This window comes from Paroedura picta, chromosome 4, assembly GCF_049243985.1.
Source record: "Paroedura picta isolate Pp20150507F chromosome 4, Ppicta_v3.0, whole genome shotgun sequence".
In the NCBI taxonomy this organism is placed as follows: Eukaryota; Metazoa; Chordata; class Lepidosauria; order Squamata; family Gekkonidae; genus Paroedura; species Paroedura picta.
Window position 1 is genome coordinate 48662652 of NC_135372.1, and position 16898 is coordinate 48679549.

Here is a 16898-nt window from a genome sequence, read left to right on the forward strand (position 1 = left end):
AGGTCTTACAGCATCCCCAAGTTGTGAACCCAAGATAGGCTTAGACCTCAATACCTAACTAGCTATGTTATTAGCCAACAGTTCCTTATTCTTATTGGGTCCAAACTTCAGTTTATTATTTACTTTAAATATTTTTTACTGGACTGCAGCCAAGAAATCAGGAGAGTGAGACTGGGAAGGTCTGTCATGAAGGAACTAGGAAAGATTCTTGAATATAAGGATGTGGTGACCAAGATGAAGATAAATCACACTCTAGTATTCCCTAGAGTGGGAAAGAAAGTTGAACAATGAAGAAACCTGATAGGGACAGTTGATTCCTTTGAAATGAGGTCTTGGAAGAGAGTTGTGTGGATACCATGGACTCCAAAAAGACAAATAAGTGGGTTCTAGATCAAATCAAGCCTAAACTCTCCCTAGAAGCTAAAATAAACAAACTGAGGCTATTGTACTTGGGTAACATCATGAGAGATAGGACTCATTGGAAATGACAATAATGTTGGGGAAAGCTGAAGGCAACAGGAAAAGAGGAAGACACATCATGAGATGGATTGACTCAATAAAGGAAGACATGGCCAGTTTACAAGACCTGAGCAAGACTTTTAATGATAGGATGGAGGTCATTAAGTCATAGGATTGCCATAAGTCTGAGGTGACCTTATGACACATCACAGAGAGTGAGAGAGAGAGAGAGAGGGAGAGAGAGGGAGGGAGGGAGGGAGAGAGAGAGAGATTATTGGTCCTCAACCAGGCTTGGACCCAGATTAAGATTCTCAGGGGCAGAGGACTTCTGTGTAATTTTTCCATTTCCTGTTCTTCCCCAACAGCTGTTTCTACAGAGAAACTTTAGTCTCCCGGTCCGTTAACTCTCCACAACACCTATCCACAAATATCTGGCCAACTATTATAAATCACACTCAGTATTTTAACCTGAATCTTTTGACCTGTAGCCCTCCCTATCCCCAAAGGTTTGTGTGAGTAACAGTGCTCTTTTTCACTGTATTCATCTCATCAAATGACACCTGTAAGACAGACTGCTGTTTTGCAGATGAGGAACTGAGGCTGAAAGATCAGGATTTGCCCAAGGCCACTGCGTGACATGTTGCCCGATCTGGGAATAAAGAACCATTTTCCACAACGACCATCTAAATCCAAGTAAAAACTAATCTGAAACTCCCCACTGGAGAATACTGGTTCTCAGACTATATCATGCATATATATCCCCATTCAAAAATATTCATGTTCAAAAAAAGGCAGTGATTGATTTGCTGGACTGACGTCTTCTATTTTAATTTTGGGGGAACATAAACATAAGATTTTTCCCCCCTAGATACATTTTGATTTATGGCAGGGCAATGTATGCAGGTGCCAACACAAATCTATCTGATCTGCTTCCTGCCTTCTCCTCCATGTCCCTTAAAATCCCATGTTTTTGCAAGTTGATTGCAGCTGTATGGACCAGAGGGAAATCCCTCCCATATACAATCCATCACATTGGCTAGACAGTTTATGGAGGGAAAGGGCTTTTTGCTTAGTTGCCTAAGGCAGATTACTTGATTTGACAGACCAATGGCCTGATCCAACATAGCAAATCCTGTGGTTTCATGTTAATGATCCGGATGTTTTTTGGCCTGTAGTTTTGAATCTGGCTATGCTGAGACTCTGATACACTGCATTTATTTTGGTTGCAGTGCTTTCAAATGTTCACAGGGAGCCACTGTTAACAAGCCCTGACAGATTTACGGTCACTAGACAGAGTCTGGCAAATGCACACTTTAAAAAAAAATTATGATTACTTATGATGAATTTGTAAAGCAAAAACTACTGGGGCTTTGTATGATGTCTGCTGATATAATATGCATTACTTCTGAATCTAAAGACTGGTTCACTCAAATAACCCAGAATGTAGATTCTAAAACATAGGAAGTTACAGACACAGATCTCAGGTTTAAGTGTGTTCCCAATCTATTGAACACAGTGTGTATTGTCAAATAAATCCACCACCGCAAAAAAGTGTATATTTGTCTTAGAGATATCCACTCAGAGATGCTGGAAGACAACATATTCTCTACTGAGGCTGAGGGGAGGGAGAATAAGAATGTATAAACCCCAAATTTTCTCACGTGTCTCTTAGCATGTGTAACATGTACCTGGAACCTCTACGAATTTCCCGGAGGCCACCTGACACGCAGCATTTCATAGTTCACCTGAGTGCTTGACCACAATTCAGATGCCACGCCGTCTCCTGGGTAACAAAGAGAGTGCCAAGTTCTATATACCCAAACAGAAAACTTGATTGGAGAGTGCCAAATTTTAGTGAAGCCCATTCTGACTCCCAAAATATAAAAACACAATCATCCAGTGCTGAACTGATGCCTATGTAAGTAAGCCCTATCCTGGGTGAATGCAAAACCATCCGTATCACTTGAATTCTGTAGCTTTACTTGAAGTTGCTGAAAGGTTGTATGAAACACATGAACTTCATATTCAATTGCTTCAGTAACACCCAGCAATAAAAATGGGATTAATTCCAAGGAGGGGTAGCCATGCTAATCTTAATGCATCAGATACAGCACTTTTTGTTATACCAGTGGAATTCTGGCTTTTCTCAACTGCTACTTCTCTGTTCTGCTGTTTTCCTCTATCCCATAAAACAGACAAGCACATAACATACTACAGACTTTCAGCCTCCCAGCCCACAGGCTAATGATATCCTGTCTTCACCAGAGAGCCTGATTCCAGCTATTGTGGGAAACAGTAACCACCATAAAGTTGTGGTTGGGCAGCAGATGGGAAGAAGCTCAAAGGTGCTCTAGCCCTGCTGCGGACCAGTGTCTACAATTCCAAATACAAGGTGGATCAGCACAGCCACAGGAGGGAGCGGGGAGTGACTGTTCTCTTGAACTTGTAATGAAACAGCCAGTGTGAAACTGGACCCAGATGCATCTTTGAAAGAGGTCCAGAGCCACACAGTCATCAGAGCACAGTGGTTGCTTGGTAGTAATTGCTGCACTCACAGTAGAACTAGGTGGGCATCGTGGCCAGATATCAGTGGGTAGCCGGTGCCCTCTTCTCCTGTTATCTTTGCACCAGCTGAGCTATGCCAATCACAAAGCAAGCATGAGAGATTTACCTAATAACCTCAGCACAACCAAGGTTGCGGCACAGGGCATTTGCACAATAGGGAAGTGAACACAAATGAAAAGGATTAATCTGCCGATAACTCCTGCTGCACACTGAGCCGTAGCAATTTAGAAGGGTGAGTCGCAGCCAAAATCCTAGTGTCCACTTGTGGTATTTTTAACATTACAGAAAAATCCGGGCTGAAATGACAAAGGATAAAAGGATGTTTCTGGATGAGCAGGAAAACAACTTTTATTTTTAAGAACTACACAACAGATGAAAGTGGACACCCTTTAAGACCCAGACATACTCTTAATGTCGCAAATAAGGACCTGGATCAATGCTTCCCTGACAACTTGCCTGGCCAGGACAACCACTGTAAAACTGAGTTTAAATGAAAAACACTTTCTCCCTTCTATCAAATGCAGTAAACATTTACAAAATGCTCCTGGGCAGGTGCATAGGCATTGTTCCTACATCCAAGCTATCTATCAATTTAATTACAGTACATTATTTCTATCCCGCCTTTCTCTGTATGGACACAGCAGCTTTGTTTAAAATATCTGCATGCTACCTCTCCACTCAAATGGCCAAAGCAATTACAACACTAAACGTTAATAACAAACCAAATACAACAGAATTCTTAATAAAATATCCTCCCTCATACCTACTAAAGATTCCACAAATTCTCAAACAAGTTTTAAAAGAAATCATGACAATTTTAAATTGTCGCAACAATAGTTAAACTGTGAATTAAAAAGACTGCAACCTATTGAAAATTAAAATGTAGCCAATCAGGAGCTGAAAAAGGGCAAGGGAAAACCTAAACAAAACTAAACAGCACTGAAAAAACCAACTGAATTATTTTTTTATTTGCCTGGTGTGCCCCCCCCAAAAAAACCCCAAGAAAAGGAGTATGTTCAGGGAAAGGAGGAAAATGTCCCTAATGTTGGTGTGGGGGTTGGTAAGTGGGGAGGGGGGTCAGCCCCTAAAGAGCAAGCAAGACGTAGACCCTGTTGTAGTTGTGAAGACATCTTAAGACATCATCAGTTTTTGTCACTCTACCACTCATGATATAGTCTGGAGGGATGGTCTGCTGTACAAGTTTTCCCCTGCAGAACATTATTTCAACTCGTAAATAACATGCTGAGCGATAGAACTTTCCAAGTAATTGTGGGTAAGTCAATTAGAAAGCAATAGAAACTGAATGATGATCTACTGCAGGGCTAAGTCCTTACTTCAGTTCTTTTCAATCTATGACTCTCTGATGACCCCAAGATGATATCCATTTGTCTGCATAACTATCGTACCTACTTGGCTACATATTTTATATTATTATATTCCTCCTGTGTGTAACTCTGCCATACGATAAATAAATAAATAAACAAACAAACAAACAAATAAATAGCCCCTGAAAAGTCTGTATTTGTCATGACGATACAGGAATTTATATATCCCCCCCATTTCTGACCATGAGGCTGGGAGTTCGATCCCAGCAGCCGGCTCAAGGTTGACTCAGCCCCCATCCTTCTGTGGTCGGTAAAATGAGTACCCGGCTTTTTGGGGGATAAAACGGTAATGACTGGGGAAGGCACTGGCAAACCACCCTTTTTGAGTCTGCCATGAAAACGCTAGAGGGCGTCACCCTAAGAGTCAGACATGATTTAGTGCTTGGTCTTTTTTGCCTGGAGATGAGCTGTGATTCTAGGGAATCTCCAAATCCCTACAGGAAATTGACTGTGGAAAGAACCATGTTCCAGGCCCATAGACAGTCAGGCCATGAGAACCACTGAACATAGGAGAAAAGATCAGTTTTGGCCTTCAGCAAACCAAGTGCCAGTTGACAGTATTTGGGGAACAGCAGACATAATCTGAGCCTTCCCAGTGCTTATCAAGCAGCTATTTGTTATCTAAAATTCCTTATAATCTGGTAGACCAGTAGTCCCCACCCTTTTTATCACCGGGGACCGGTCAACGCTTGACAATTTTGCTGAGGCCCGGGGAGGGGGGGGGGAGGTAGTCTTTTGCCGAGGGATGTCGCCACCACTGCCTGAGCCCCTGCTCCACTTGCTTTCCCACTGGTGCCCCTGACTTCCTGCTGCCTGCTGGGGGCGCTGCCAGCAGCAGCTGTGCAGTGCCACGTCGAGGGGGAGCCCCAGCCATGGCAGCCGCTGGAGAGCACCAAAGGTGAGCCGGTGGCAGAGTGCCAGGGCAACCTCCAAGGCAGCAGCCAGGGAGGAGGACGAGAAGGAGTCGCGGCCCGGTACCAACTGATCCACGGACCGGGACCGGTCCCCAGACCAGGGGTTGGGAACCACTGTGGTAGACAATTCTGAGCAAAATCCTAAGGCCTCTAGACTGGGTCTAGCTGTTCTAGTGCCTTCTAGAAAGCTAGAAAACAGTGTGTTTGTTCCTGACTCCCTTACTGTGGAAACCGTAATATAAACCTGCTAGAAAATGTTGCTGGCCACAGAATCCCACATGCAAGTCAGTAGCCGTTGACTGTCTCACCATCTGTTGGTCACTGTCTAAACTTCGTGCTCCCATGGATGTAAATCCAGATTTATTGCAACAAAAATAATGGTAGGATCTGAGAATTAGAACCTTCTCACATCTCACTAGATCCTCTGAAGGCCCAAACAGATGTGTGTGTGTGTATTTCTCCCTGTGTGCAGCCAGCAAAATTTAATTTTTCATCAATTTTTCCCCCTTTAGGCCCCAACTGTGAACTAGAAATCGATGAGTGTTTGTCACAGCCTTGTCTGAATGGTGGAAGTTGTCATGATAGTCTGGGTGGCTACTACTGCTCCTGTCCACTTGGCTTCCACGGTGATATCTGCGCAGTCAACACGGATGAGTGTGCAAGTCATCCCTGCCTCAATGGGGGGGAATGTATAGACGAGATCAACAGGTAGGTATTCTCAGGAGACATTCAGGACTTAGGGATGCCTAAGCTCATATCTAGACTACAGGAATCAATTCCCCTGGAGAAAATGGCTGCTTTGGAGGGTGGACTCCATAGTATTTTATCCCACTGAGGTCCCTCCCCACCCCCAATCCTACCCACTCCCAGGTCCACCTCCAAGTTTCCAGGTGTTTCCCAACCCAGAGCTGGCAACTCTACCAGCACTTGTTATCTCTCCTAATACACTGGAATCTCCTCTGTGTCAGCTGGGCTGGAAATGTGAAACGCTTGGTTCTGTTTGCCAACCAAATATTTGATCTTTCATTGATCTCCAATAAAATTGGAGGCTTACTTAGAATACTGAAAACTAATCTCAGCCCAATGGTATAAATTATTTTTTTCTCCTCTTAAAAGAGGGCTGTCATTCCATTTATTCCAGAATTCTGAAGGTGTATTAAGGCTGCTTTTCTCAGAGCAACCTGCAATGCCATGGAGGAAAGAGGAAGACTGATACTCCTGCTTCTCAGAGCTGCTTATTTTTAATTTTCCAAGTCGGAAGTTGTGAAGGCAATAGTATGATTGACAAGGAATGGTGTAGGAGCTGCATCTGGTTCCCACTGTCCTCTTCTTGAACTCTTCTTTTCCCATCCACTGCTCCGTTGACCTTGAACATTATCCCCTGATTCAGAGGGAGATGGAGGTCAGGAACATGGGAGGGGTACCAGTGGTGCACCATGACATCACCTCCATGAAAATTGGAAGTGATGTCACATTGCTGTAGGAATCACCGGAAACTCTATGTTAAAGCTATACTCCTTTGCTCTCTGATCATGTTTTCCCAGTGAGAAGTGTTTTTTTTCCTACAGTCGAAAGTATTTTGGGTTTATTATTGCATGCATTTTGAACGTAACATTTAGGATAGTTCTTTGTTTGTGAATTGGGAATGAGGGTTTCTCTAAAGACGCCGAAGCCATGTGTAAAAGGCTGTTTATAATGTTGGCAAAGACGCTAAAATGATTTTGTTTTTAGATGTGAGAATACGTTTTCAAGCTTGTTTCATTAAAAAAAAACCCATAGTTGATCAAAAAGTCTGCTTGTTACACTTTACCATCCAAACGTATTTGCAAAATACTTCTTTGATATGGCTCTGCTTGTATAGTTCAGTTCATACGGTTACAAATGCCACTTGACAAGCACAATTTTGATCCCCTTTGTATTTTTAGCCCGGTTGCAAATAATAGATCTTGCATCTGAAACATTCAGAGCTGCTGCTGTGAGATACTGTTTAATGACTCTGTGTTAGAATGCCCTATTCTGCCTGAATAGTAGTTACTGAGGCCCCTTTCAATATGCTCCAGTAAAGCTGTCCTCTGAACTGATCTTTCTCATGCAAGGATCAGATCTCTACTCTCTTCAGGTACAGCAAAATGAAGCTTTTGTCAGCACCAGCTGCAATATACAGAGGCCATTCTCAGGATAGACCCCTATGTTAAGCTTGGGTTTTTAAAGCAAATCGCGTATGCAGTAAGTTAGAGTTTCCGTCATTATAGCTAAATGGAATAGTTTATTGCCAAATAAATGCAGTGGTCTCTTGTCTTCTCACAATACTCAGGATGGCAACCAGCAGGCATTTCAGAGGGGCGGGGACATGAAGGGGGCATCATCTACCAATGGAATTACATCATTTCCAGGGGCCTCAGAAGTAACACTAGTCTGCTACAGGAAATGCCAGAAACAATATGGCTTTACCACTGAGTTTCCAGAGATTCCTAGAGTGGACTGACATCCCTTTGCGGTTTTCCTTGGAAATGACCTAATGCCATCAGCCATCAGAGATTTTTTTTTTATGGATTCCTAAGTGGCAGCAGGAAATAGGAGCCAAGGTAGGGGATCTGCTGTGCCCTGCAAGAACCTGGCAGCCCTGGCTACTGGGATCCTCTGTTAACTCTCATCCTCCACATTCCTCACGAGAATGTCTCTCTAAATGACAACTATCACTACAAAGTACTTATATTATTTAATTATTATTTAAACTTCTGTTCCATCCTATCTCAGCAGCCTTGGGGCGAAGCACATTATTTTAAATCACATAAACAGAATCTAAAATATGAATAAATCTAATTCAGATTAAAATTTCAAACCTAAAATTACTTTCTGATGTTGCCCATAAAATTTCTATCATGGGATTGTGGGAGGAGAGCATAGTGTGGACCTCCCTAGGGGGTACTGTTTGGCAGGAGAAGATAGAGAGGTCAGTGAGATCAGATATCAGATCTCAGACCTCAGCCCCAGGCCTGGAGGAACAGCTCTGTCTTGCAACACAGGCGCAACTGTGTAAGGTCCCGCACACCTGTGATCTCATTTGGCAGAGTGTCCCACCAGGCTGGAGCCAGGGCCAAAAAGGCCCTGGCTTCGATTGAGGCCAGTTTACTCTGTGGTCATGATCAATCCTGGAAAGTTCTATGTTATGAAACAATATTAAACTATCAACATCTAGGCATTTTACTGTCTGTTCTGTAGAAAGTTGCCTATTTCTCAGTGAGGTGCCAACTCACTGTCTGGGCTGTGTGTGTGTAACAGGTGGTGTGTGTGTGTCACAGTTGACTTATGATGACCCCAGCAAGAGGCTTTTAAGGCAGGAAGCAGAGGGGGTTGTCATTGCCTTTTTCTACCGAGTCTGCTTTGTATCCCTTCCAAGTACCAGGCTTGCTTACCTTCTTAGTTCTCACGAGATAGGGCTATACCTCCCCTCATGCCTGAGCACCATTTAAGAATTCCCTGTATGAAGGAAACCAGCAGGTCAGGGAGAAGGCTGAACTAAGAATCTTCTTCCTGACATTCTAGTTTCTATGTGCACGGAATCTTCCAAGGTATAGGAGGCATCCTGTGAGTTCTTATACAGTCTGGTGTGCTATAGCCAAGTGAAAGGTCATGTAAAAGCATGACAAGTCTTCTTGAACCAACGACTGTAATTTTGAAAATGATAAAGAAAAGAGTTGGGGATTAAAAAAATTAAATAGAAACACTTCACCTTGAAACGGTTTAGGTACTTTGGATCATTGGTCTCTCCCTATCGCAAGAAAACAGATGTGACACAGTTAGAATTCCCTATTCCACTTGACCTGGACAATAGCTGTGATTTATGCCACTATGCAAGACATGGCAGTAAAACTGCCCATGAAATGAATCATTCTCATGCCAGGCTCAAGTCTTCTGCTCTGAGCAGATAAAGCCAAGTGCATAGGTTGAGCTATCAGCTGCTTGGAACGTATTCTTTTCATGAGACTGGTGCAGGACAATTTTGAGTGAAACGGGTTTCCTTTTTCAAACTTGATCCATTTGAATTTGGGGAGGGGTCAAATTGGAAGTGGGGGAGGGGGCAAGAAGTATGCTTTTATAAATGACAAATTTGCATCATGAATACATTTCACCCCAATCAAAACTGGTGTGATTGTGTTGATATGCGTAGTTTCTTCTTAAAAACTGAACAACAGTTTAGAAAAGCCACAATGTAATCTGTAAGAGTGGGAAATCCCTGGACAACAGAGGAAATGGAGAAAAGGAAACCGTAGGCTTTTGAGGGGTAGTGGTGGAGGAGGAGAATGTGTAAAAGAGGGGTATGGTATGACCATTCCTCACTAAAGGGGTGTCTTATGTTGCTGCCCCTTAGCACCCTCCCATGTAGAGTTTTGCAAAGGAGGTATTGGAAGATTACGATCCTCTGACAGAGTATGCAACTGTGGTAAAGGTAGCGTGGACACCATGTATATTATAACCTTTGAATGTATTTACTTTTCTAAGCCTGAAAATCTTTTAATGTTTCTTTAGCTTGAAGCTATAGATCATTGGGAGACATTGCCTCTTTTATTAGAAGATAATAGCCAGACATATCACTCTTTCAGCTGTGCAATTATATGCACAAATGGTAAATTTTCCTCAGCCATTCAAATAGGATCTGGCTTTCCCTGTATTTTAGTAACCTGCTTAAAACTAGTGTTAAGAATCAGTATGGTGCATGTTAAGAGCCTCTTGTGGCGCAGAGTGGTAAGGCAGCTGTCTGAAAGCTTTGCCCATGAGGTTGGGAGTTCGATCCCAGCAGCCGGCTCAAGGTTGACTCAGCCTTCCATCCTTCCGTGGTCGGTAAAATGAGCCCCCAGCTTGCTGGGGGGTAAACAGTAATGACTGGGGAAGGCACTGGCAAACCACCCCGTATTGAGTCTGCCATGAAAACGCTAGAGGGCGTCACCCCAAGGGTCAGACATGACTCGGTGCTTGCACAGGGGATACCTTTACCTTTACCTTTATGGTGTATGTTGTGACTGTGGTTCTGCCAAGGACCGAGCTTGAGGTCCAAAGCAGCACTGAAGCAGGCAGTGTAACTAACCAATGTGCAGCTAGATCCCATCTGCAGGATCCAGTCCATTTCAACTGAAACTGACCAATGGTACACACTAATGGGAAGATCCACTGTTTGCTCCTGTACATAAGTCAGGGGTTTCCAGGAGTTTCTCCGTTCAGTTTTGCCTCTTGTAATGTCATGCTGAGATCATATTAAAGACCTGATAGAACTCGCAGGTCCTGGCTTCCTTGAACCCACGGATTTAACAGGGTAGAATGGTAGACACATACCAAGACACATAATGAGCCTCTTGTGGCGCAGAGTGGTAAGGCAGCAGAAATGCTGTCTGAAGCCGTCTGCCCATGAGGTTGGGAGTTTGATCCCAGCAGCCGGCTCAAGGTTGACTCAGCCTTCCATGGTGCATGTTAAGAGCCTCTTGTGGCACAGAGTGGTAAGGCAGCTGTCTGAAAGCTTTGCCCATGAGGTTGGGAGTTCGATCCCAGCAGCCGGCTCAAGGTTGACTCAGCCTTCCAGCCTTCCGTGGTCGGTAAAATGAGCCCCCAGCTTGCTGGGGGGTAAACGGCAATGACTGGGGAAGGCACTGGCAAACCACCCCGTATTGAGTCTGCCATGAAAACGCTAGAGGGTGTCACCCCAAGGGTCAGACATGACTCGGTGCTTGTACAGGGGATACCTTTACCTTAAAACTCCCAGGTCCTGGCTTCCTTGAACCCACAGATTTAACAGGGTAGAATGGTAGACAGATACCAAGACACATAATTATCTGTCAAAATACATAGCCTTCGGGGAGGGTGGTCAAATGAATGAATGAATGAATGAATGAATGAATGAATCCTGTAATTAGCCCACTAGTAGACTGAATGTTAGGATGAGATTGTACTTGAAAACTTGACTGTTTCCCCTTCTTCCCTGCACTTCCCTAACAACTCCTTTTATTCCCTTACCCTCTCTGTGAAACAAAAAAAACTGTTTGCAAAAAAAAAAGATTGGTAGATATATACGGTAAAAAAGAGGCAAAGAATAGAGAACACTTGAGTACAAAATCAGTACAATGGAGAGTTCTCAAAGGTCGCTCTCTGGATTGACTCTTCCTCCCCCCCACACAGATACAGCTGCAACTGTACAGATGGTAGACACATGGGCCTGCACTGTGAAACTCCCATTCCTCTATGCTGGTCACAGCCATGCCATAACAACGCTACTTGTGAGGACACAGCAGAGAGCTATTCGTGCCACTGCTTGCCCGGTAAGCTCTTCTTTTCTTCCTCCGCTCCCCACCCGATCTCTGTGCACATTGAAAAGATACATCTGGGAAACCCACATTCCGAACCAAAATATACCCATTTTTGTGACTCTGAAACTGGTTTTTATAGAGAGCCCCAGAATGCTCATTCCATTGAGCAACATTTATTCCAGGGGTAGTCAAACTGCGGCCCTCCAGATGTCCATGGACTACAATTCCCATGAGCCCCTGCCAGCATTCGCCAGCATGGGCATCTGGAGGGCCACAGTTTGACTACCCCTGATTTATTCTGTTGAAGGGTCATCCAGGAACGATATAAGGGCACTTGATGCTTCAGCCCCGACTACCAGAAATCCTGTTTAATTCTGCGATGGCTTTGGAGATTCCACAAAGCATCGCCAATGTGCTTTGAAGTGCCTCATCGCAGCCATATGGGATAGAAACTTACTTAAAAAGAAGAAAACTCTGAGAACAATATAAATGACTTCCACATTCTGCAGCTCTTCTACACGAAGCCCTGCCCTCACAGTCGGCTGGGAAAACAAAAGGAACAATGCTAAATGGGCAAGACTGCAGAGCACCCTGGGGCTTTTTTGCATCAGTGATGGCAGGCTGAAAGATTGTCGCCCTTTTCATACGTCCTAAAGGAGGAGGATAATTAGCAACTGGTGGGGGGTGGGGGGTGAGATCATAACCACAAGCTGTGCCGCAACCTACATGTGTTCACTGGACTGTCTCGAAAGAGCCTCCGCAAGAAGTGCATGCTCTCAATGGGATCCTAATTGCACAGAGCTGTACACGTGCACATGGGTTCTCTATATGACTTCCAAGGAAGACACATAGGTTATGGGTTGCTATTGTGATTCTCCCCCCACACACGCAATGCATGTGCATCGTTTCAAAAGGATATGTGACTAAGCAACAAGCTGCCTTCTGAGTCTGGGTAACAAATTCACCAATCTGTTCCCTCTGCATGGTGGGGAGTGAGAGAGTGGAAAGAAAGCACACCTGCCTTTCTTGACACTCACCCAGCCCCACCTCCTGAAGGGAGCGATGTGAAACATTGCATAGGGATATACGTGCATGCATTCCAATGCTTATATGACCAATCTGTGTAGCTGATTCCCCAGATTTTTTAAATTGTGGAACTGACTGTGTGATCCCGGTCCATGGGAATGGAAGGCAAAGTTGCTAACCTTCCCCTCATGATTAATTCTCTGAAGAAGGCTGCATCACATATGTACTAATAGTTTATAACTCTGGACAATAATCCAGGCCAGCCCTCTTACCCGCCCCCCTTTTCTTTGCAGTGTTTTCCCCAAGAGCAAGTGTGTGTCCCACGGACACAATTTGTGGATCCCAAGGCCTTTTCAATCTGTGCTAACAACAGGGACCATTTATGATTATGATTATTATGATTATTATTATTTGTATTTATAGCTCGCCACTCCCCTAAGGCTCGTGGCGGGTAACAGCATAAGCAGTTCCTTGAACCATTCTTGACAGTATTTTGGGGATCCTGAAATCACCTGGCCATCTTTATTCTAGACGCATCCCTGGGTGATGGATGACTGTTAGTGCTGAAAATGGGGTTAGGTGTTATCGGCTAGCAGGGAGATACTCTCACTGTCCACCACACACATGGGAACGTATTGGCTATTCTGACCCAATTGGTCTTGTTTTGAGGCACCTCACACAAACCTAAATCTTTTCCCACTGGATTCACATACACAGCATAAGAGAAGCACAAAAAGAGAAGCTTCTCACTCCTGTCTGCCTCATCCTGATCCAGGGCACTGTAGAGGTTAGAGTGTCAGCCTAGGACGCGCAAAACCTAGGTTCTAATCCTGACTCTGTCATCAAAGTTTGTCGGGTGACTTTGACCCAGTTACACACTCATAGCTTGCCGCCCAGGAAGCTTCTTACTGCGGGAGGGCGGGGAGAGGGAATCAGGGCCGGGCCGTGCGGGCGCGGCCCAATGTGCGGGTGTGGCCCGATGCGCGGGTGGCCCGATGCTCAGAAAGGTTGGGGACCACTGGTATAAATGACATATATATGTCCTTTGTAGCCTGTTAAATATTCTGCACTATTAACTGCCTTGGGCGGAAAATTGTGCTGCTTCCCCAGTTGACGTCACAGGCCAAAGTGGGAAGCAAATCATGAGCAGAGGTTCTAAACAGGCTGAAATTACAATGATCTCCCTTGTTGTTGATCCCACAGGTTATACGGGGTTTTTCTGTGAAACTGATGTGAACGAGTGTGGCAGTAATCCATGCCTCCATGGGAGTGTGTGTGTGGAATTATCGTGGGCAGACTGGTATGGAAGAATTCCAGAGCTACCCCTGGAGTTCAGTTACTACAGAGCATCGGGTTATGTGTGTGACTGTCAAACTGGATTCACAGGTAACACAGCCTCCATCTGCCGTCATTGTTTACTTGTGTCGCAGTCTAAAGGGTCCCCCTGGTGGATATACAGTGCAATAAACATTAAGGGCTGTTTTCATACACTATTGCTGCCATGTGAGGAAACAGACTCTTTTATTTTCAATTTACTTCCGTGGAATATCGGCATCTTCTGAAATCTCTCCCACTGGGTTGCAAATGTCACTGGATTGTGCCACAGAAGCACCACTATGTGTTTTGAAGCATACATTTCTATTTTGCTGAGTCATACAAACTAGTGTGAACTAATGTAGTGTGTTGTTTGGTCCTTTGGAAAGCATGCATGGTTCTCCCCATCTACATTTTGGCTTTGCAACAATTCCGTCAGGTAGATTAAACTGGGGGGGGGACTGGCCTTGTTTTTGCCTCATTTTGGAATTCCATTAGATGCTGAGACACTAAGCTTTCCACATTTGGGCTTTCCTCCCCTTGTCTCTCAGGCGGAAATTTGCCATATGTTTTCCTCTCCTGATTTGGAAGGGGGCAGTCTCCCATCATGCTTTGCTCCCTTCCCCTTTTCCAATTTTTTTTTCCAAAATGGTGCCTGCTTGTACCTTTCTCCCACCTGGAACTCTGACAAAAAGCCACTTTTCTATGTATATTGCTGGTAAACACTATAGGCAAAAATTAGGATTTCTTATTGTGAAGGTGGGGGTTCCCCAGTGCAAGGCCATACCCCCAGGCAGCTGGGTGGTGGGGGGATATTCCTTGAAAAAGAAATGAAATTCCTCCCAGATGCAACACTGTGTCTAAGTTAAGGTGACGGGATTTTAACATTGGTAAAGCGGGACACCATTGACCGGGGGGGGGGGTGTTCTTGATTAAAAATTTGGTCTATATGGAGTAACGAAAAGTTTTATAGAACACAAAAATAGTATTGTAATATATATTTTTACATTTCAACATAAGTACAATTTGCCAGGTACCCCCAGATGCCCCTTCAAAAGTGGGACAATCTGGTCACCTTAGTCTATGTTCATCTCACTTGAACCCCAAACTGATGCTATCATTTCCAGGATGTTGGGGGTGATGCTCTGGTATTTGGACCAAAACTGTATCAAATACCAGAGTGTCACTCCAGCATCTTGGAAGTGAAACATAACTTCTGGGTCATGTTGGCAGTGACATAGATATGGTGCTGTAAATTAGACGGGCCTCCCTGCTGCTCCCATTAGGTCCCCTCCCCATCCCCCCCACTTATTGTTGGGTGGGGCCTGGTATTCCTGTTTAGGTTTCATATTCTGAAAATATTGTTGTTCTAGGCACACGCTTCTCTACTGCATCTTACATTTTCTGGTTCTTCATTGAGCAAGGCAGTAAATTTGTCTTGCCTTCCTTGCCTAAATTCACAGTCAAATTCTATGTCATTATGTAAAAGACACCATGATCTACAGCAATGAGCCTATAAGAAGACACCTTAGAGCAAGAAAACACATTAGTTCTGGTAACAATAGTGCATTGCAATTTCAGACAGACGCCATTAAATGTCATCTTCCCCCCCCCCACACACACACACAATAGATTAATAGAGCCCAAGGCTGATTTTTGAGAGTGCTATAATTCATTTGACAGGGAAGGTGTCCCCATTGCATTATGCAAAGCCAAGTTCCACCTCCAGCAATGTCAGGACATTTAGAGGCTTATTTCTAAACAGTCCTTTCATGTACCATGTCCAATGGATGGGATAGCCCTGATCTCTGAGGCAGGATAGACCCAGGGCTCATTCACGGTGACCAAAAGTGGTATGAGTGATGGCATAGCCAATGTGGGTTGAATTATGAACTGATTGAGTTTCACATTCATTCAGCCCAGATGTGTTCATATTTTTATCTTATCAATTTTGTTGTGTGAATTGGTCTCATTGGAAGATAATTGTATGAAAAACTGGACACTTAGGCCTCAAACCCTGATTGTGTTGGAGAAGGTTGTCTTGAAGAAGAATGTTAAAGATGTGCACATCAAAAATATTGAATGCAACACACCTATTTGGGAGGTGACTTACAGGACGACCATATAACGCAGTATGCGGTCAACTGACATGTACGAACTTCACCTAAGTCAGCCATGAGGTTTACGGCATTGTCAGCACTGGATAAGGACTATTAGTCTCACGCTTAGGGTTGTGCGTGGCAGCATCCAATTCAGCCATTCCAGGGCAACGCAGCCAGCACCGGGCCGGGGGGGGGGCACGGGCCTATTTGGCTTAATAGAATTACCAGGATCATGAGGAAAAGACTAGAGAAAATAAGGACACAGCCATATTGCAGAGGCTGCAAGCATGTGGAGAAGGGACAAGAAGTTTTCTGCTTCCTGTTGCCGCCAACTCCTTTCATCCACAGAGACTGACAAAGTCCCTGGAGGGTTATGCTGGAGGACAACCCACAGACTGATATTGATGGCTGGTGGTGAACATTGGTTTCCACAGTCTGACATTCCTGCAGCCATGGGCATTTTCTGTGTCCGCCGCCTGAATTAATGTGTGTGTGTTTTAAGCAATCTGTAAGACTCTGAGGGACTCGAATGGAAAAATGGAGAAATAGTTTTCTTTTCTTATGCAGGATGCTGAAATAGACCAGTAAAAAAAAAATCCATTCTGCTCTGACAATGCTGAAGACCAACACTGACGTCACGGACAAAATGGAAGGCTCTCAGCTACACCATCCATTTAGACAAATAAGCAAAATTCGTCCAGATAGCCTGATCTCATCAGATCTCAGAAGCAAAGCTGGGTTGGCCATGGCTAGTATTTGGATGGGGGGCCTCCAAGAAAAACTAAGATAGTGACACAGAGGAAGGCAATGGCAAACCACCTCTGAAAGTGTCTGGCC

General features: G+C 44.3%; 1 protein-coding gene across 3 annotated transcripts in view; it reads left to right on the forward strand.

Annotated features, from left to right (window-relative positions):
* The window catches only part of CRB1 (crumbs cell polarity complex component 1), a 126247-nt gene that overhangs the window by 40582 nt on the left and 68767 nt on the right, over nucleotides 1-16898 (forward strand). For all 3 annotated transcript variants that reach the window (XM_077332727.1, XM_077332728.1, XM_077332729.1), the window contains exons 3-5: nucleotides 5836-6031; nucleotides 11492-11631; nucleotides 13849-14031. In XM_077332727.1, coding sequence (XP_077188842.1) covers nucleotides 5836-6031; nucleotides 11492-11631; nucleotides 13849-14031 — 519 coding nt within the window. The remainder of the gene's footprint in view (nucleotides 1-5835; nucleotides 6032-11491; nucleotides 11632-13848; nucleotides 14032-16898) is intronic.